The sequence below is a fragment of the Babylonia areolata genome, chromosome 1, assembly GCF_041734735.1.
Source record: "Babylonia areolata isolate BAREFJ2019XMU chromosome 1, ASM4173473v1, whole genome shotgun sequence".
NCBI lineage: Eukaryota > Metazoa > Mollusca > Gastropoda > Neogastropoda > Buccinidae > Babylonia > Babylonia areolata.
This window is the reverse complement of record NC_134876.1, coordinates 66,639,479-66,660,844: the sequence shown is the minus strand read 5'-3', so window position 1 is coordinate 66,660,844 and position 21,366 is coordinate 66,639,479. Positions and strand designations below refer to the sequence as shown.

General features: G+C 37.4%; 1 protein-coding gene across 3 annotated transcripts in view; it reads left to right on the top strand.

Moving 5' to 3' along the window:
* The window catches only part of LOC143285950 (CCR4-NOT transcription complex subunit 3-like), a 30,481-nt gene that overhangs the window by 1,979 nt on the left and 7,136 nt on the right, over positions 1-21,366 (top strand). Inside the window, exons 2-15 of one of the 3 annotated variants that reach the window (XM_076593409.1) lie at positions 742-809; positions 1,395-1,472; positions 1,911-2,000; positions 2,885-3,013; positions 3,556-3,654; positions 6,448-6,558; positions 9,062-9,167; positions 13,174-13,286; positions 14,707-14,760; positions 15,738-15,811; positions 16,167-16,291; positions 19,009-19,295; positions 19,807-19,915; positions 20,488-20,782. In XM_076593409.1, the coding sequence (XP_076449524.1) occupies positions 742-809; positions 1,395-1,472; positions 1,911-2,000; positions 2,885-3,013; positions 3,556-3,654; positions 6,448-6,558; positions 9,062-9,167; positions 13,174-13,286; positions 14,707-14,760; positions 15,738-15,811; positions 16,167-16,291; positions 19,009-19,295; positions 19,807-19,915; positions 20,488-20,782 (1,738 nt within the window). Of the gene's footprint in view, positions 1-741; positions 810-1,394; positions 1,473-1,910; positions 2,001-2,884; positions 3,014-3,555; positions 3,655-6,447; positions 6,559-9,061; positions 9,174-13,173; positions 13,287-14,706; positions 14,761-15,737; positions 15,812-16,166; positions 16,292-19,008; positions 19,296-19,806; positions 19,916-20,487; positions 20,783-21,366 lie in introns of all 3 variants that reach the window. The other 2 variants (XM_076593415.1, XM_076593404.1) reach the window with 2 other exon arrangements.

Sequence of the window (21,366 nt, the reverse complement as noted above, 5' to 3'; positions counted from 1 at the left end):
ATACACTTATATTTTTCTGGTTTTGTAACTGCAGTCATGATTGGTTTGTAGGAGAATTAGAGTAATCTACAAAATCCTTTTGGTGCGAGCAGCTTTCTGAAAAATCCACAGATCAAATGGCCGACATACTGCCAAATTGATATATATATGTCATTTTAACTTAGTATGCATGAATGACTGATTCTAAACTTAACCCTATAAAAAAGTGTTAGAGTAATGAAATCAATAACTATAAGGGTACGTGTTGCATTGTGCTTTGTTTTCTTGCAAATGGGAAGGTGCAGGGGTGAGTACTTAGAGGCACATGTGACCAGGGAAAGCAGACTATAGTGCTGAAATCAGCTGTGAAGATAGTGGACAGGGGAAGGCAGTTTTTTGTTGTTGTTTTTGTTACTTGAGAAAAAAAAGAATATATAAACATAGTGCAAAAAGAAAAAAAAGACCAAAGCGTATGGAAAAGGAAGCGATTATATATAACTATGAGAAACTGAAAAAAACACAACCCTATTCTCATTATAGCATTGTTCGACAAATGCATCCACATATTCCAAAAGATTATATTATTTAAAAAAGAGTGACAGAGATCATTGTTTAATTTCATAGTAATTGATTTGAAAATTTATCACCTAGATGACAGACAATTGCTGGTAAAATGTTGTATTTGATTTGGCTGATAATGTTAGCATTCTGAAATAGGGACACCAAGATGTATGGGTGGACATCATTATTTTTCTTTTGCAGGTGAGATAGAGAGATGCCTCAAAAAGGTTTCCGAAGGGGTTGAAATCTTTGAGGACATCTGGAAAAAGGTGAGGAGTGAGAGGACAAATGAGACAGTAGTAAGATACACATGTATCTTAGATGTAAGATAGCTAGAAGGTCTGTGATTTTTATTTTTAAAAGATTGCAGCCAGGAGTCTGAGCATTAGTAGCTTAATTGCTCCCCATCACTTTTCTTGACCATTCTGTTTTTATTCCTTGAGGTGTGACATAGTTGTGTGTTAAATGCGGATGAAATTTTTTATTTAGTCTTGTGAAGTTCTTGCTTCATCAACTAGACTAAAACCACCGTGGTCAAATGTTACATTATTTTTTATTTGTAGAATTTATTTTTGTTTTTATTGATGTGTGAATTTGATTTTGATAGTTACCTGTTTTAATTTTTATCATTGATTTATATTATCTAGTTTTCTATTTCATTATTCATTTTTAAAGAATGAGATATAGAAATACGTTATTTCAGTTATACTTCTCGTATATTTATTATCACAAGAGACAGTTATTCTAGTCTTGTATTCACATTACTTAAGTAAATAAGAAACAATAATATAATAATAAAATTAAGACAAATGCAAGCAAAATGATTAAGAGATTTGATTTTTGTTCTTGAAAAGGTTCACCAGCCTGCAATCAACAACAATCAAAAGGAAAAGTATGAAACCGATCTGAAAAAGGAGATCAAGAAACTCCAGGTAAAGTAGTTTAATATTAAGTACAAGATATTTCTATCATTGACCTTTTTATGATCTGTCTAGTCTTCCAGCTTCCATCCCTGCCTATTGACATCCCGCTCTCCTTCCCTTTGCATGTTTACATCCTTATTTGATGATGATTCCATATGCAGAGGTGGAAGCTGTAACTGGTAAACAAAAGATATTTCTACTGTTAGGGCAAAATGAGAAGTCAGTCAAATAATGGGTGGTTTGGTGCTCTGTGAATTACTGGGATAAACATAATTCAGTTGTTGTTTTTTTTGTTTTTTAATTTTGCAGCATTTTTGAAAACCAGTAGTAGCATTGTGAAGGTGGTTACTAACTGACCGTAGAAAAGAGATGATGTGAATGTTTTGATGTTTGAGAGTATATTTGTATGGAGTCATGTTTTTCAAATTTTTTCACCATTTTTCACAGAGGTTACGAGATCAGATCAAGACATGGATTGCCAACAGCGACATCAAGGACAAGCAACCCTTGATAGAATCCAGGAAATTGATAGAAACGGTAATTTTTACCGGATTGGAATTGTTGCATTAGTCTTCATCATTCATTTTTAATCTTATGTTCTGAGATTATTCAGTATCCATCCCATTTGTTTGGAAGAGCTTCAGTTTCAAGATGTTGTGAAACAGAATAGTTCCTAATTCATTGAGACAAAGTCTTGAGAACTTGCATTGATAAATCGAACAGTTTGTAGCTTCCCTTGCTAAATACATAACAAATGAACAGTTAGAAAATTTTGGCTCCACTCAATTGGTACCATCATATTTTATATTATAGATTGATCTGTTGAGTGGAAAAATAAACAACAGGTCAATAAACAGAATCTTTTTTCATAAAGAGTAAGAGTTTATTACCATCTTCCTCATTCTAAACAACCTTTCACACTCTTTTGACTACCCATTTGATACAATCCTGTCCCTTTCTATAATTTTTTTTTTTTTTTTTTTTTTTTTTTTTTTTTTTTTTAACAACAAAAGTTTTCACAGCAATCTTTTGCACTTATGAAACATATTGTCAGGGAAGAGGTAACAGTTGAAAAGAAGAGAGCGAGGATGGTGCATTTGCTTGCTTGTTTCATTGAGCAGATATGGATGTCAGGTTAAGTCCTGAATAGCTGCATTTCTCTTAAAATTGTTTAAGCCTGATCTGTATTTGTTATTTGTGCATAAGTTTTGACCAAATGTTGAACTTGATATTGAGAATCACTCGGACTGTGTCAAATAGGCAAGTAGTAGTAGTTACAATTTACATGTGTGTAAGTTACAAGAGAACATCATACAAATAGGTTAGATTGTGAAGAACAGAATTCTTGTTTGCAGTATTTTGTGAGTAAGATTGTCTGAATTTCATGATTACGTGGTGTTATTTTTTCCCTTTTTTCATAGCAAATGGAGCGTTTCAAAGTCCTGGAGCGAGAGACAAAGACCAAAGCATACTCCAAAGATGGTCTTGGTGCAGCAGCAAAGCTGGACCCACAGACAAAGGAAAAGTCCGATATCATCTCATGGTTGTCGGTGAGCATCATCTATTTTTTCAAAAAACTTCCTTTATGAATCAAATAAACGGCTGCTGTTTCTTAGATTTCTGTGATTGCAGCTGGACAAATGGATAAAAATTGGGCAGTGAGGAGGGGAAAATACAACTTGTCAGTGAGAATACATGTCATGTTTGCTGACCACAAATTTCTGTCGCACTGAGGATTGTATTCTAGACCATTAAGAATGCAGTCGAGCTTGTTGCTGGGAAAGTAAAATCAGAATGGTGCCAAACAAAACAGTTATCCCTCAGTTTTTTAAAGAGAATGTGTGTAAATAGGTAGCTGAAAACTGTGCAAAAGACTGCTTTATTTTAAGCATACTTTTATTGGCCATTCTCCAGTACAGAATATGCTCCAGTATGTGCAAAAGCAGTTAAATATGCATTCTCTGATCTATGCTGAGATGACTAGATACGGAAAAAAAATTCTCTTTTATTAATTAATAGTATTATAGTGTTTGAACAAAATTAGTTTTGAGCTGAAAGTCTTCTGGTTTTTTTTGGGTTTTTTTTCTTGCAGGCCCAGATCGACACACTTCAGGTGCAAGTTGATCAGGTGGAGAGCGAGTTGGAAACTATGGAGAGCACATCCAAAAAAAAGAAAATGGACAGAGAAACGGTAAATTTGTCAAGGCTTTGATACATTGCACGCTCCTTTTCAACAAACAAGAATTTGAATTTTGAAATTTTTCTGGGTGGTTTTTGACTCACTTGTGTAAACAAAATGAGTATGTTTTAACATGGTATTCGGTTGTCTGTGTGTCTGTGGTAAACTTTACCATTGCCATTTTCTCTGCCAATACCAAATTTGGCTTAAACATAGTATGAAAAAAAATCTTTCATACCAGTAACAGCATGTAAGTGTCCCGAATAAGCCATATTTCCAAACCATTAAGGGTTTATTTCATCAAGATTAGTTTCAAAATCCGAAAATTTTAAAAACCAACTTCCCACTGCGTTCAGCATACTAGAGGGTAGGTTGTGTTCAAAGACGACAACCTTGTTTATCTTGTTCACAATTAAAAGAAAGAAATACAAATTCTGGACAGAACACATACAGTGATACTAACTACACCATCAACTTGTTCACTGCATATAAGTATTCTAAAGTGAACACTGAATTAACTGGAATGAACATAAAAGAAAAATTGAATCGATCATTTCTTTCAGCCTGTTGTAGACTGGTTTGTCAGTGCAGATCTAGAGATCTACCATGTGTTGTGGTGTGCTTGAAGTGATGGCAATGTCTCCTTTACCACTGAAATACAAGACTAATCGTCATATGATAAGGGCGCTAGCCAGCGGGACAAAGGGGAGGTTACCTACTTCCGGGAGGTTATCGGCCGTAGTTTCGTTTTCTCCGCATAGGCGGATAGTAGTTTGCACAGGCAGGAATGTCAGACCCCTGCCGGAGTCTGCACTAGTTGGGTCATGGTAAGTATGTTATTTAAACGTAATTTTAGATAGAAAATTTCCTTTAAATGGTGTTATTATGTCCACTACAGTCACATCTATTTGTCACACAAAGAAGAAAAGTATCAATATTGTTGAAAGTATTAAATTTAGTGGAATGACATCAGATGTGCCGCAGCAGTGGGGATTAGTCTGCTCCGGAACTGAACATGCATGGTACTATCCTGTTTGCATGCCTTTTTTTCTTTTTCTTTTTTTTCTGGTTTTTTTTTTTCTCTTCCAAGCATATTTTGTATACAATATTTAATACAGAGCACTTTTCAACAATTTTTTTAATCTCTTCTCTTTTTTTTTCTCCTTATAATTACTTTACTGGATAAAGCGCGGAGCACAAGTGAGTCTTGAAGGCTTTGCCTCTTGTTTTTTGTTGGTTTTTTGTTGTTGTTGTTGTTGTTTTTGTTTTGTTGTTATTTTTTTTAAAACTATTTCCATGGATGTTAGAGATTGGAAATTGTATTTCACTGAAGTTGGCAAAGCAGTTTTACGATCTTGATCCATTGTAGTTTGATAGTGGTTGTAATTCCTTTTTGTGGCTTAAAAGTCATTTCCTTCATAGTCTGCTTATTGTGGAAGTTAAACTGATAGATGCAACTCTCAGCAGCAGCAAAATGAGTGCCATGTTATGTCATTCTTCCTCTTCCTACCCACCCCACTTTTCCCTCTACTGTAGTATCACGTAATATGTGTGTATCTGTGGGTGGAGGTTTGTGTGTGAGCGGATGTGTGTGTGTAGGGTATTTTTGTCATGTGTGTGTGATTTTTCATACCTGCAGTTGTAGTATTAGTGTATAGATGCACATATGTGTGATACTATTTTTCATGTGCAGAGGTATGTTATTATGTACTATTGTATGTGTTGTTTCATGTACGGCGCTTGAGCCCATTACATGGGGAGTTTACGCTGTATAAGTACTATTAGTAGTAGTGTGTAGTCTGAATACACCACCAGACATTTTTCTTTAATGGATCTCAGTCACCAAAGCCATTAATTTATGAAAATGACTTAAAACACAAAAAGGCTGTTATGTTTTACACTCAGTGTGAAGGCTTTAAATTATTTACAAAAAAGTAAGTGGTTGTAATATCAGTTGAAGTATTGTCTTTGGTTATGGTTAGCCTATTTGTTTGCACAAGTGGTGTGAGAGGCTACTTCCCAATGGAATTGATGACAATTTGACAACCAGATCTGCCAACTGCTACGTTTTGAGTGAATCTGCTTTGGTGGAGTGGGTGTTTGCTGCACTGTCAAGCTTATGTTGACATCTTCAATAGTCAGAGAAGAAGAAAAAATATCCAATCAGCATTTGCATTTCAATATTTTCGCCTGTTACTCCAAACACCTCATTCAGAAAGATTGATCTCCTGTTGAGTTCATTCATTTTCAATGCCACCATGTGGAAGCCTTAAATTAACACTATATTGAAAAATCCACAGAGAACGTATAAGTACTGAGAAGACTGTCATGGAAAGCATCTGTATATTACCAGATCAGATGTTTGTGAGCTTTGTGCTAGGTGGTGCAATAAATGACATGGCGTGTGAATGGGAATTTCTGTGTGCTGCTCCCACCAAGCGTTGCAAAGGTGCCGACTGGAGGCTTGCTTTGTTCCTGGTGGCGCACAATATACTTAGTGCTGTGGACATTCTGGGAATTATATTGGTGTGCAACTGACAAATGACTTTTGCTTCTGCCACTTTATCCAAAATGTTACAGACAAGTCTTCTGGGGGTTGGCAGGTGTGGACAAATGTTTGGGATTTTGTGTGTGCGTGTGTGTGTGTTTTTCAAATTGGTGTAATTTAATGCTTTTACATCTTCACATATTTTATACTGATATTGTTTGGACAGGAGGTGATTAATTTTAGAGGATGAATGCTGAGAATATGACTTTTTTTTTTTTTTAAGAATTTGTAAAAAGGTCAGGTTTTTGTGTGTGTAGGGTCCCAGGTCTGAAGAACTCAAGCAGCGGAGGGACAGGCACAAGTTTCACATAAAGCATTTGGAGATGGCTATGAGAGCAGTGGACAATGATGCCTTGGCAGTTGAACAGGTATAGTTTACAGGAATAAGCTACATAGATGTTTCAGTGCTGTTGTAACATTTCAAAAAGAAATCCTGCCCTCTCCATATTAGCTGACATGCTTACCATCCTGGTGTACACAGGTTTGTCCCAGAAAAGAATAAGAATTTAGGAGGTGTCCAAGAAACAGATTTATACAGTGCGTCCCGCATATTTGGAAATTTAAAGCGTATCTGCTTGACAGTTGTTTTTTTTACAAGTGCCTTGATGTCAGTTGCACTGGCTGCTGCTGCTCAGTTGCTGTCACCTCACGCCACGACGTTGAAAAGAAAAAAGTCCACCATTATAAAATTAAATGCTTTGACAAACACAAGACAGACTGAGACACTATTGATATATCTGACCAAAAATTGGATAACATCTTGTCTTTACTTAACCCATCCTGATATTGAAAGCCCATTTCTCATGATCCATTCTATATTGGTCCAACTAAGTCTTCTTACAGTCATTATATGTCATTTAGATCTGAGGGTGAATATTGTCATTTTGATCAAACCGAGAATTGCCTTTCAGTAACAAACACCAGTGAAATCCAATTCACTTCCAGAAAACACACATACACACTTACACCCACACACACTTTCCCATTGCTCACATACACACACAGTGACAGACATTGACATACAGACCACACGTACGTAGATTGACAAGCAGATAAATGCATAGACGTGCGCACACATCACTATATGTTACTCACACTGTCACTTATGTGGGCAGATGCACATGCACAGACCCACACATACACACAGATGTGAACACACATACAGGCACATGCACATGCACATACACGCCCCACATGCACTATCTTGTCACTTTTCACAGGAAACACTGTATCAAGTGCATTGTGACAAAAACTTTGCAGTTGTGTCTGGGATTAGGTGAGCGATGAGGCGGCAATAAACCTCATGGCTGCAGTTAGAATAACTTACTTAGGTCTGGGATGTAAAGCCAGAGTACTAAAGAATCATCTCCATTACATCCATAATGTTCAAACGCACATGCATCCACTGTCTCTAATTTAGATGTCGGTACTGTTACTGTCGCCATTGTCTTGGTTCTCACATGGCTGTGTTGGTTTTCTGGCTGGCGCCACACCTTGGGCTTTCCACCATTTATGTAGCTTTGTGTTTGTATACATGTGTGCATGTGTAAGCGCAGTCATATGTCAATGAAAATAGAGAGGAGGGGTGACAGTGTCAAGAAAATTAATAAGTTTGTTAATTGAGTGTGGACCATTTCTCCTCTTTGTGCCCTCTCTTACTATCACCACACAGGCATGTTTGTGCCTGCACACACACACACACACACACACACTCACACAACACACACACACACTTACTACACTACAGATACGATAAAGTGAAGAATGACTGCTGTGTCTATAAAGACATCAAATGGAGACGATAAAGTGAAGAATGACTGCTGTGTCTGTAAAGACATCAAATGGAGAGTTTATTAAAAAATAAAAAAAAATTTTTTAAATGTTGTTGCCTTTTTTTTTCTTTTCTTTTTTTCTTTTTTTTCCCCCTCCCACTCCATTTCTCCTTCCCCATCACCTATGTTCCCATTCTTTTCCCACCCACCTCAGAATCTCGACTCGTTTCTCTGTTCATCCTCGCCTCCTTTTACAGATTAATACTCACAATCTTCTTATGCTTTTCTTATACTTCTACTGTCATTTCACAGTCCCTGAAGACAGACCTATGGTCTGATTTCACAGTCCCTGAAGACAGACCTATGGTCTGAAACATTGGACACCTTTTATCAAAAGTGAGACTTATTTTAGAACCCACAGTTTTTATAAACTCTCCATTCGGTACACTACTGATTTTTATGGTCCATGTCCCAGAAAGTGAAATCTGGGGCTAGGCATGTCTGTATTAGCTGATTTAAGTGCAATTTTGAAGAATTAACGCATGTTCACTTGTTGATGCATTTGTTGATTCAGTGTCCCTCTTCTTTCATTTCTTCTTTTACAACAATATTTGTGGACAGTATTTGAACCAACTTCATGTATATCTTCTTTGATGTTCTTCAGAATTTGATAACACGGTTTCACTCACACCCACATATTTGTTCTTTCTCCTCTTATCCATGTTTTTTTTCTCTCTCTCTCTCCCCCTGTCTCTCTCTCTCTCTCTCTGCTTGTTCTTTTCTTCTCTTTTAACTCACTCAGTACGGCCAGTCCTCTCTTCTCCTCTACACAGACACCTCGGATGTCCAGTGGGTGTCTCAATGACCCAACCTTTAGCTTCCGTCGTCAGAACTGTGGTATTCTTTGTCAACATTCACCTCTTCAGTATAAGATCGTTCCGCATGCAATATTTTGATGATGGTAATTGGGATGAAACGCTGTTAACGTCGTCTCTTTCGCCGTTCGTATGGAGAGAGTTATAAAATATGTGACATTGAATGTAAGTGTGTGTGATTCTTTTTATATTTGGTAAGAGCTGCAATATATTTGTGTCCACAGATCAAAGGTATCAAAGAAGATGTGGATTACTATGTCGAAAGCAATCAAGATGATGACTTTGAAGAGAATATCTATCTCTACACCGATCTGGATCTTGAAGACATTGGTGAGTGTAAGTATCGAGCCATTTATTCCAATTCCAGAGTGCAATGGGAGTGCTGCTTAACCTCAACATTTACCGTGACCTTTCATATGCTTGTAGATGCCTAGTTGTGAGTATAACATTTTCATACATTTTTGGTTTTTATTTTTCTTTGAGTGTGATGAGGCCTATTTTTGAAGCAGCCTGCTTTCCATAATTTCCGGCCTGCAACACGCGACTGTTTTCTGTGGGTTTTTTTTATTCAGATCTTACCCTGCATCTTACTGGCTGTGTGCGCCCAATCTGTGTCTGAAAACCAAACTCTGATGTCTTCTTGGTGCCACCTCTCACAACAAACTCAGTATTTGACAATTTACTTCATCACTGCCTCACACAATCATGCTGGATAGCAGCACTTGCTTCAGTTCAGTTTGACGTTGTTTGCAAATTGCATTTGATACTAATTTTGAAATGAATGTGTTCGCGATTGAGCTGGAAAAAACAGAGCATCTGGGTTGGGGTCTGCGAAATTTGAGAAATCAGAAGAATGAACTGAACTGCAAGAAAACTAAATCTTTTAGAGCATGTGAAGCAAGATGGATACAAGGACTGGAAGCAGAGCTAGCAGACTGGATTCTGATTTAGCAAGCTTATATGAAATGGATCAATATATGAAAGTTCTGGTAACACCTCCACCTTCCCTCTCCCCCCCTCCTCTATACCATTCCCCCCTCTACCCCCCCAGACAGCACATGTGAGCTATGAAGGCTTTGTCTCTGGTTTCTTTCAAGGGGGTGTGCCTTGTGCTGTATGACATTATTGGCCGGAAATTACGGTACCTGTTATTCTTTAAATCATATGGGTGAATTGTCTTTGACAGTTATTGTTCATTGGAAGAGGGATTTTTTTCAACAGGTTGAATTTGAGTTTGGTTTGAGTGATGAAGGCATTTGGTTTGGACTGCTGCCAGTTGTGTGTTTGAATTCTATGACTGCATATTCATTTTGGAGAAAAAATGTGTGGAGGATTATGTGCCTTGATTGTATGTGCTTCATTCAGGACCAAGTTGGTCAGACTTCTTAACCATGCTTTTGTTCAGAAAATACATGAAATTGAAGTATCATTGCTCTGAATTTGTTGACCTTGTGTGGGTATGCATACATGTGTGTTTGATTGTCAAGGTCAGGTGTCATGGTTCAGGTTTAGATGTAGTATAGTGAAGGAAAAGACGTTGACAAAGCTTTTCATCAAACTGTGATTGGTTATGGCTGGAAGATTATGCTTTCAAAAGTAAGGTCAAGACCATAACAGTTTCAAGGGGAAAAGTTGCAATAAAAGAAACTGTACAAATTATTACTGTTGTTTTTGTCTCCAAAAGGCTTGGGTGTAGGAATGAGTGCCAGTTAAAATTTGGAAGACCTTGAGGAAAATATATTTACTGCATTTATTTCTTTTTTAAGAACAAAAAATTGTCATTGGTGCAAATATTTGTCAGTTATGCAATATAAGACAAGTTTTTTGTTGTTATTTCCTTGCTTGGATACTAACTGTATGGTGGTGTGGTTTTTTTTTGGTTTTTTTAATATGGCGCTTGTTACACATAATCATGCGTTTGGAGTGGAGCTTTTAGATGGTTATTGCCTGATTGATTTGCTTGGCTTGCAGCTGTTACATTTGGATGATATAAGACATGTTATCAATTACTTTATTTTCTGTTTCCATTCTGGATTGTTATTTGGAAGGAAAAAAAAGAGGAGACTTGAGTCTGGACTTCTTCAAAGTAAAACATTCCAGTTTTATGTATTGTTAACTAGCAAAGTTCTGTAACAGCCATGTTGCTATCTGGATACAGCTGCACTTATTCCAGCCAGGGGGGAAAAAGGAAAGCACCCTGAAAATAAATACTTTAGAAAATACTCGGAAAATAAATTTACATTTACACAGAATATACAAAATGTAAATATTTTATTATTTACAATCATAAAATGTAGGCATATTTCATTTTCCACTTTTAGCTAAAAGCTTAACTTATGAATAGGCATGGTATTTCAATGATTTGGCACAGAAATATCCATATATTTTTGCAAATCAGTGACTTCAGAATTGAAGAAAACATTTTCCCTAACCCAAGACTTTTTTTTAAATAGATATTGAAGAGTTGAAGAGTCTTCAGATGATATCTAAATAGATGTTTACTGGTATTGATAATGGTGATATGAAGAGTCTACTGATTAGTTGTGTTACAGTTTGTTTCATGGGTTTATGTTAGCAGGACAACAGTATAGCTGTGCATTGTGTGTATGTTCAGCAATACAAAGGGAATTATGAAGCTTGAGCACTTGCTGCAGTAACCACTGAGTGCTGTATAGTGGGTGTATATTTGGAAATTTTGAAGTGTTTGCTTTGCTTTAAATCTTCCTTTAATATCTGGATTGCATAAACTTTTTTCTTTCTTTTTTTTTTTTCTATCCCCAAAAATGCCTTAGCCAAAAATAGTTTGCTGGTCTTGTTTCAGTTACTAAGATATGGTGCACTGAATAATTCTTTGCTGATTCTTTGACCCGTTATTGGGTGTGTCACTTGAAAAAGGGGAAATCAAGGTTTCTTTGGTTCTTATTTAACCCTTTCACTGCCAGGAAAATAAGTTTTAAGTGAAATCTATTTGCCAGGGTTTTTTTTCACACACAAAAAAAAACCCCAGGTTTTTTGTGTGTTTTTTTTTTTAAAATTCTGTGCACTTTGTTATTGGAGAAAGACCAATAAAAGTATACATTTTCTGAAAAGTAAATGAATAAAGAATACAAAACACATGATGTTTTCCCATTTTATATATTTTCAGTGACATGCTGTTGTTTTGAAATCAGTGTTTTGTTTTTTGTCACATTTTCAACTTGTTCATTCCAAACATTAGTCCGGTAATTTGCACTAGAATATCATATTTTCTGGACAAATGGATAATACCTGCACACACAAGTTATACTAGAACAACCACAATTAAAAAAGAGAGAGAGAGAGAGATACATAATGCATTGTGACCTCTCCAAGTGATAATATGGATGTGAGGCCACCCCCCCTCAGTCTCCACCCCGCTCCTCTTCACCCCTCTCACACACCGTCATATCATCAAGTTCTCATCAGATCGTGTTGGCTGAGTGCCAAGAAAATCGCTCACACTGTGTCCTGCTAAAAATTCGGTCACTTTCTGTCATCTGCTAGGGCTGTAAAGTTAGCATCATTCACTGATAGTCGTGTCTTGGCCAGTCTCTTCATTGCTCCTTTTATTTTCTATCAAATCATCTTATAAAAGTTCATTACTGTCTTCTCCTTCGATTTTACACTTCAATTTTTTCTGAGCATCAGCTAAAGAAAGCAATCTTGGTTGGTTTCATGCAACCACGATCGCATGTCTGGAGCACGGGGTCTGCCATTTTGTTGAGCAAGCGAGGAGAGGAACCAGGCAAACCGCAACAATAATCCAACCAAAACATTCAAATAAAGGACTACCTCATGATGTAGATGGGGTTTCTAGCTATGAATAGAATCTAGAAAGATTCCCCAAGCAAAAGCTGCCAGCATTTTTGTCAACAAACTCAATGCAAACCAGGGAAAAGTCTGAATATTTCAATGTCGAGTTATCTCGTCATTGTGGCAGCAAAGCGTACATACTTGCACTGACGAGTTATCTCATCATATAGGCAGCCTGGGGGTTAAGAAGCAGTGCATATTCATAACTTGCCACACTAGAACATGTTTGTTGGCTTTATAGACTAGAGCTTGTTATATTTGGAAGTAAGAACATTGGGATAATCATTCGAACACCAGTTAGAGCACAATTTTATTAGCAGTGGTAAGACTCAATTGCTCATTATCTTTGTCTTTTGGCGTACCAGATACTGTGTGCCTTTTCTCGACCACCGATTGGTCTCAGAAGCAGTTATTTTTGTGTCATTAGTTCTGCATGCCCTTCAATTTTTCATGGCAAGTCCATTTTATTTAGAGTAACACTTTAAGTGGGATGGTTTTATTTCAGCTGGAGGCCAGGCACTAACATTCGATGGAGAAGATCACGAAAAAGTTGATGCCAACTCCACAAACTCAAATTCTCCTTCACCCAGTCCCAGTATCAACGCCAACCATTCCACAGTAAGTATTTGATTTTTGTTTTCACTTATGATCCACTTTGCTTGCACTAATGTAGGTACCGGCAGCTTAGCTTCTTAAACTGAAGCTAAGACTGAGAAACAATGATTTTTCACATTTTTCGCAAGCCTGTAACTTGTGATTTTTAAGAAATAAAGATATGTTTTTATGGAAATAAAAAGTTCAGTTTCTCCTCTTCCCAATACTTTTTTTTCTTTTTGTTTGTTTTTCTTCTGCTTTTTCTCTTCGTTGAATAAAAGAGTAAAAATTGGGGGTAGTTGAAGGGCTTTTTGCACGCCTTGGACAATCGCTCCAACACAGATCGTGTCAACAGGTTATCGTGTCTCTTTCACTTGGCTTGGCTGTCCCATTTAATCTACAGAGCTATTTTTAGTACAGCTGAGTTTGTCCGAACCTGATCTTTTCAGTGAATATTGGTTCAGCTTGAAAAACCGCATATTGCGAATACAATGTGTAAAAAGCAATTTTCACTCGGCTTTAACGTAAATTTCTCAAAATTGGTAATAAATACAATAATAATTACTGTAATTTAATGAAAGCACTTTTAACTTTCTTTTGAACGATATGCAAAACTACCACGTGTCGTTAATTGAGTGGATGAGCTTTCAGCTGAAACAGAGGCTGTGCATCATTTGGATGCCAAAACGGCAGTTGCAGCTGAGCCAAATTTCAACAACGATCTTATTTAGTTGCAGATCATCATAGGAAGTTTGAGTTCGTTTGATTTTACTATCACTCTGTTGATCATAGATAAACATTTGAGAGGGGATATTTTTCATAAACGAGTGCACAAAAGTACTCAATCATTGGGAATACCTTACGTTGCCGTACATCGTATCGACTCTTTAACTGAAGCGACGATCGTTTTTTCTTATTTTCATCATAATGGAATTAATGATAAGTTTGTTACGATGTTGGTTGTTGAAATGAAATTAATCAGCAAACAGACATATTTTATGGTAGTGGTTTTAATTTTATTTACAAAACACAGATTATTACTATGGGGGGGAAAAAATTTAATTCCATTTTTCCAGAATATCAACATTCCTGCAACTTGAAACAAGATTTATTTTTTTCTTTGTCTTTTTTTTTTTTTAATGAAAAAAAGGGGGTGAAGTTACCAAGAGCAAGATTAAGTTTGGTATTGTTATGAAAAAAAGAAAGGAAACGGAAATGCTTGGCAACATTCTTTTATGCTTCCAACATTTGGACTGATGCGTGATGTTTATATTTATAAAGCAGTGACAGACATAATGTGATTCCATGCTGAAAGGAATGCACAATTGAGCACTGGTTAATAGTCTGTATACATTATGGGGACATCGTTCTAGTAAGATTTTCAATGATTGAAAGGTAACCTAGATTCTGTTACCTGTCAACAACACTTAATATGTCTTTTCAGGCGGACAAGGTCGATGACAAAGAGAGGAAAAGGCACAAGTCTCAGTCAGAGGAGGTGAGCCCTTTTGTGTTTTTATGTTGTGTATAAGTGGATGTTGGTTTTTGTCTTCAGATTCTTCTTCTTCATCTTTGTTTGTGGGCTGCAACTCCCATGAACAGGTGGACTTTTACGTGTATGACCGTTTTTACCCCACTGTTGAACGCAGCCATACTCCATTTTTTTTGGGGGGGTGGGGGGGGGGAGGGATGCATGTTGGATATACCCACCGAACGCTGACATGGATTACAGGACCTTTAACGTGCGTATTTGATCTGCTTGCGTATACACACGAAGGGGGTTCAGGCACTAGCAGGTCTGCACATACGTTGACCTGGGAGATTGGAAAAATCTCCCCTTTACCCATCAGGCGTCATTACCTAGATTTTAACCCAGAACCCTCAGATTGAAAGTCCAACGCTTTAACCACTCGGTTGTTGCGCTTGTTGTCGTCCAATTCTTTTCCACTTGTTTTATGACAATGTTTACTTTGATTTATTCCTGTGAACTCTATTAAGATTAATGAATGAAAAATAAGGGATAAAAGAATGAAAGCTGTTTATGCTTTATGATGCTGTAAGCTATGTTTGTTTTATTGATGCTTTATATTATGGTTTCTGAAAAGTGGAGCTGGTTTTGCTGAGAAAATGTTCAGGCAGGTCTGAAACATGAGACTCACTTCCACACATGCATATCTCAGTTGAGAAGTATGTTAATTCCTGGACATGGAAACATGCCCACATGCAGATGTACATACATACACCACCAGTCAAATAATACTACTTATTGTAGTGAGAATATCTCATTATTACTAAGTGTACCAGGGTCACAAAGAATATAGCTCAATGGTTTGTATATATCCGTGTGCTAAAGCATATTTTGTGGTGACGAGCAGTTTACCAGCTTAGCAGTGGATTCAGATTGGATTGTATGATTAGTTCATATACTTGTGTAATTTGAGAGTTGCTGAATTAAATGATTCCATTTGTCCACAGAAGAAAATTCATACAACAACAACACAACTTATATCCAAACCGCAGAACCCTCCCAGCAAGCAGACATCACAAAGGTAAGAGAGACTTTCTGCATTCTGAAGTATATATCAGAATAAGTGACTTAGAAAAAGCAAGTTGTAACTCGGTAGTTTGAAAGATATATAACTTTTGGTCACTGTTTCTGACATTTGATGTATATTGGCAGATGGGCCACAGACAAGCTTTTTCAAGGCTGTAAATGTTAAAGTGTTTAATATTATCACATTTCAAGGTGTGGGCATGCTCATCTTGGATTTCTGCAGTTTAAGAACCTAAACTAAATGTAAAGTTCTGCTCTTTCATTTCCAATATTTTGATTTATTTGTTTATTTAGTGACTTATTTTTAATCACATGAAAACTTGAACAGTATCCTACATGAATGTTTACAGCAGTTCAACAGTCACACAAAATTCTGAAAGCACGGGCTTGAACAACCACCACCCACTGTCAACAGCCACGCCTCCATTGACGGCGTATGCTGCTGCAGCCAGCAGTCAACAAAACAGTGCAACAGGTCAGTGTCTTGCAAGCTTGGGGCAACGTCTGTCTGGACATGGCAGAGAGATACTAGTGGCCACTCAATTCATTTTATGCTAGACCTGTCATTTGTTGATAATTTCCCATCTGAACCCGTTAGAATCCAACATGGAGTCCCACAGGGATCTGTTTTAGGCCCAGTGGTCTTCACACTGTACACTGCTCCTCTTGCCGTAATTATCAACCGCCATAATGTCAGTCATGGTGCTGATGACACTCAACTCCAGAAGAGCGATACCCCTGAAAAATTGTTGTCGCTCTTGCAAGAAACGTCCAACTGCTTCCTGAACATTCAAAACTGAATGACTCTAAATAAGTCAGTTGAATGCGGACAAAACTGAAGCAATGATCATAGGAACTAAACAGAAACTCTCTTCCATCACAACCAACACAATCAAACTTGGCAGTACATCCATCCCTCTTTCCAGTTCAGTCAGGAACCTCAGCGTTGACAACACACTGTCCATGCAAAAATTTATCAGTCGGACGTCAATCCTGCTACTGTCAATTGCGACGCATCAGTTCCATTCAGAAATATTTGTCCACTGACGCAACATCTAAACTTGTCATTTCTCTCATTCTCTCGCCTTGACTACTGTAACTCTATTGTATGGTTTGCCTGCTTCATCCATTCAGTCCCTTCAGCACATACAAAACTCTGCTGCCCGACTCGTCTTCAGAAAGAAAAGATCTGAGCACATCACTCCTCTTTTGCAATATCTCCGCTGGCTCCCTGTCTCACACATAATAAAGTACAAGATCAGCACTCTATATTATAAATGTATTCACAAATCTGCCCCTTCCTACCTCTGTGGCTGCCTTCACCTCTACACTCCATCTTGCTCTCTACGATCAGTTTCAGATCCACTCTGTTTATGCATACCTACATTCAAACACTTGACTGTTGGCTGCCGTTCTTTCTCTGTCTCTGGACCTTGCAATTGGAATGAACTTCCTCTTTCGCTTCGTCAGGTCTCCGCACTCAGCTCTTTCAAGTCTGGCCAGAAAACCCACCTCTTCCCAAAATGGCCTTCCTTCCCTGCATCTTCCATGTCTTCAGTTTCTCCAGTTTTAGAGTTATGCATGTGTGTGAATGACTGCTGTGAAAGTGCTTTGATTTGTCTCTGCACAATAATCAGCGCTATATAAATACCATTATTATTATTATAGATCTCCGTGAAAACAAACATTGAAAAAATGTGTATATTGCACCCTGTTTCAGTTGTCTGTCTGCCCATTTGGGTGTGCATGATAAGCTTTAACTTGAATATCCTAAAAGGTACTGGAGAAAGAAGAGAAGTCAACTTGGTTTAATGGTAGATATGGATGAAGCCTATGTAAAGTTTACCCCCATTACAAATAGTTACAATTCAAAGTCAGGTCCTAACCTTGCATAAGAGTTTGTAGGTGGTGTACAGCTGTATTTAAACAAATTTTCATCTGATTTGGTACAATGATTGGCTGTAGAAAAAAGTCATTGTGAAATTAAAGTTATGCCTTGTTACCTTGTCCCGCCAGCGCCTGCTAAAAGTCCACATTTTGTTACAGCTGAGAGCCTGCAAAATTGACTGCCTCCTTTTCCTGACTTTCTGTTCCGTCTTTCGCACTGTGCTTAGTCTGATTTGGTTCACTTTTGCTAAAGTTTTGAACTTTCAGAATGCAAGAGGAATTTGATGACTGATGAGAGTTTTGGCATATGCAGAACGACTGACAGTTTTCAATCGTTTGAACAATGTCGGAGTGAAACGCTTGTAAAAGTTATTCATAGTCATACTGAGTGATTTAGGTATGAACTTCAGTGCCATTCTGATCGAGTTAGCCGACAGTGAGAGTGAGAGACGATGGTTCAAACACAAATCAATTGTCTGAACTCCCAAATTGAAACTGGCAGTGTGTCGGTAATATCACTGCAAATGTTGGCATTGTATTCAATCTATGCCATTTCCAATGATTGTTCTCTTTCCTTTATGAAGAAGATAGGTTAAGCAAGGGTTTTTGTTTGTTTTTTCACTACTACTATTTGTTTTTCCACCACGAATGGAAAATGCATCATCCCGCAAAGTGTAAGTAGCACAAAAACAAACAAAAAAATACATCAGCATGTTGATTGTGGCAACTCAAGTTGAAGAAGAAAATGTGTTAGAAGACGTTGCAGACCAAAGTTACTTTGAAACACTAAACCAATTCATTAATTTTATTTTATTTCTCTTTTTTTTTTTTTTTTTTTTTTTTTTTTTTTTTTTTTTTTTGTTGCTGTTTGTTGTTGTTTTTTGTTGATAAGTTCGCTATTAAATTTCATGATTCGATTTTGTGCATGTGATGGTGCACAGCAACATAAGCCTGAAAAAAGTTATTCTACAACTTTATATACAGGAAAAAAATAACTCGGTGCAACAAAAGATGGTTAAATTTTTATTCAATTCAATTACCTATTGGAAATTGCAAGAGTTTGTTCCCTTGACATGGGATTTCATAGGTGATTCATGCTGGGTGACCTTGGGGTAATGGGGTTGATCAAGATAACTTGAAACAGTATTAAAAAATTACCTTTTTTTTCTTTTTAAGACTGAAAGTAGCTTATATGGTGAAATGGTTTGTACTTTAAGCTGTTACAGATAATGTAAAAATAAGTGATTGTTAAGTAATACTGGGCTGAGTGACAGTGTCATCCAAATGATAATTCATGTGTGGCAGATTCCAAGCCTTTGGTGAACTCCATTGACCACAACAGTATCAACAGCAGCAGCAGCATACCAGTATCAAGCATGAGCAACAGCAACTCTGTCTCTCTCACCTCCTCTGGAAATCCCTCCGTTCCCTCTGCCCCCTCACCCCATGTCAACTCCACAGGGTCTTCATCAGCCCTGACCCCCATGTCCACCTCTACAGGGATCAACTCCATTCAGAACAATAGCAGTCGGTCTGACATGCCCATTGTCATGAATGGACCTCACACTGCAGGCAGCCATTTCATCATGAAGGTGAGAGAGGGATTGCTCTAATGGGGAGGTGCTGCTTGTCAGCTTTTTGTTTCCCTCAACAAAGATTGTATGAGCCTTTGGAATAAGCTGGTGTTTATCCATTTAGTGTGCTTGTGCATGTTGATGATATACTGACATTTTTTTCTCAGGACCTAGATAGCCAGAAATCATCAGTAAAAGCAGAAAGTTAGATGCAGACTCATAAGACATTTCTAAGCATCTTTTTTTTCTTTTTCTTTTTTTTTATGATATAGTTTTGGGTTGTTTTTGTTGTTGATTTTAATATAGTGTAGGAGTGAAGACCTTGAAATTGACGGGTTTCATCAGTTTTCTTCACATGCTATTTGTATATTGATAATACATCAGATGAAGATAATGCTGATATAATTTTTCATTGAAAGAGTAGAAATCCATGTTCATCTAATTTTTGTGTGTAGACAGTTGATATTGTGGTTTGTGTTATAGTTATGTTTTGGTGTATCTTACATATCGCTTTGCTGTTTGATTACAGAATCAGCGGGAATCCTTGTCATCATTGCAATCAATAGCACAGCAAGCAGTTAACAGTGCAGGCTTAGATTTGCAAGTGCCAAGTCCAGCGCAAAGAACAGATTCTTCTAGTAAGTTGTTGCACTTAGATACCGTTAACACTGAGTAGAGAGTTGACTTATGGTATGTTTAACATCAGTTTCTTCGCCAAAAATATCATGATTTGTTTCTTGTCTTCTCTGTGTAGGTTCTTGTTCCGAGTGAGTCTAGAAAGTATAGATAAAATGGACTGGGAATACCATGGGCATTGATTTCATGTTATTCATAGTATCCTTGTTTCAAGAAAATTCAGTGCAGTATTTCTTCTTGTTTTGGTCTTTTCAGTTTTCCGGTCCATTCACATAATAAGAATAGGAACTTCAATGGACCCAGCTGCAAACATTTGTCAGGACATTGAATTGCTTCATATGAGCTGACTTGTTTGAAAAGATAAAATTTAAATCTGCATAAATCGTGGTTTGAAGTCTATAGAACTGTATTGTGGAATGCTTATTTCAGAACAGTTTCTACTGTTAAAAGTAATATATTGTAGAATACTTTTTTCCCCCCATATTTGTGTGGAATACATGCTTCAGGGCTGATCCATTATCTGCATTGTCATGATTTTCTGCCTCAGTTGAAAGTTGTGTATTTTTGTCCACAGGTGTGTTCAGTACTTCTCAAGCTCCTCCACAGCCCACCGCTCCTTCACCAGATGACCAATCTGTGGCAGCGTCAGTGTTCACATCACAGACTCTGAATGTGTCACAAATTAGCGGCAGTTTGAGCTCTAGTCAGCAGAATGCGGCACCCCCAACCTCAACGATCCACTTAAACCCGTTGCTTGGCGTGGCTCCCTTGGGCCCTGTGCCTCACACCAAGGAAAACACATACCAGCTGGCCATGACGGAAGCGGCTTTCCATCACCTGCCTCACCCATCAGATTCTGAAAGGTTAAGGTAGGCTGCTGGTCACACAGCACCTTGACAACTGATGGCACCAGTACTGTTATCCTCTGTCCGCCACGCAGGGTAGTAGGGACACATACACACATGTAAAGTATTCTGTTTATTGTTGTCAACATAGTGGGGGTTTTTCAGAAAATGTCACCTCATTGCTTTCTACTCTCTTATAAAAAGAGAAGGAAAAAATCTTCAGTTAAAAGCTCAATTCTCCATTGAAATGAACAAACAAGCAGACTTGCACTTGGCAGGACAGAGAGAATGTAGTGATGCCAGCAGTTGATACAGAGGAGAGTCAGTTCACATGACAGTATGACAAAGACTGAAGGCTGTATAATTTGCTGATGCTTATTTTTGGGAACTCGGGTGATAAATGAGAAAAAATTCATCTTAAGAAAGCTCAGTGAGAGAAAAAAAATGTTGAATTTTATCATCCTGTTCCCTCTCATTCTTAAGTTGTTTTGAAAATATGTAAAGAGATAATTTTATTGTCTGTTACTGAATGCATGATAGAAAAATATTCAGTTTTTATTTTTTTTAAATCAGTGAATTGGGTTTGATTACACATACTTTACAGTCGG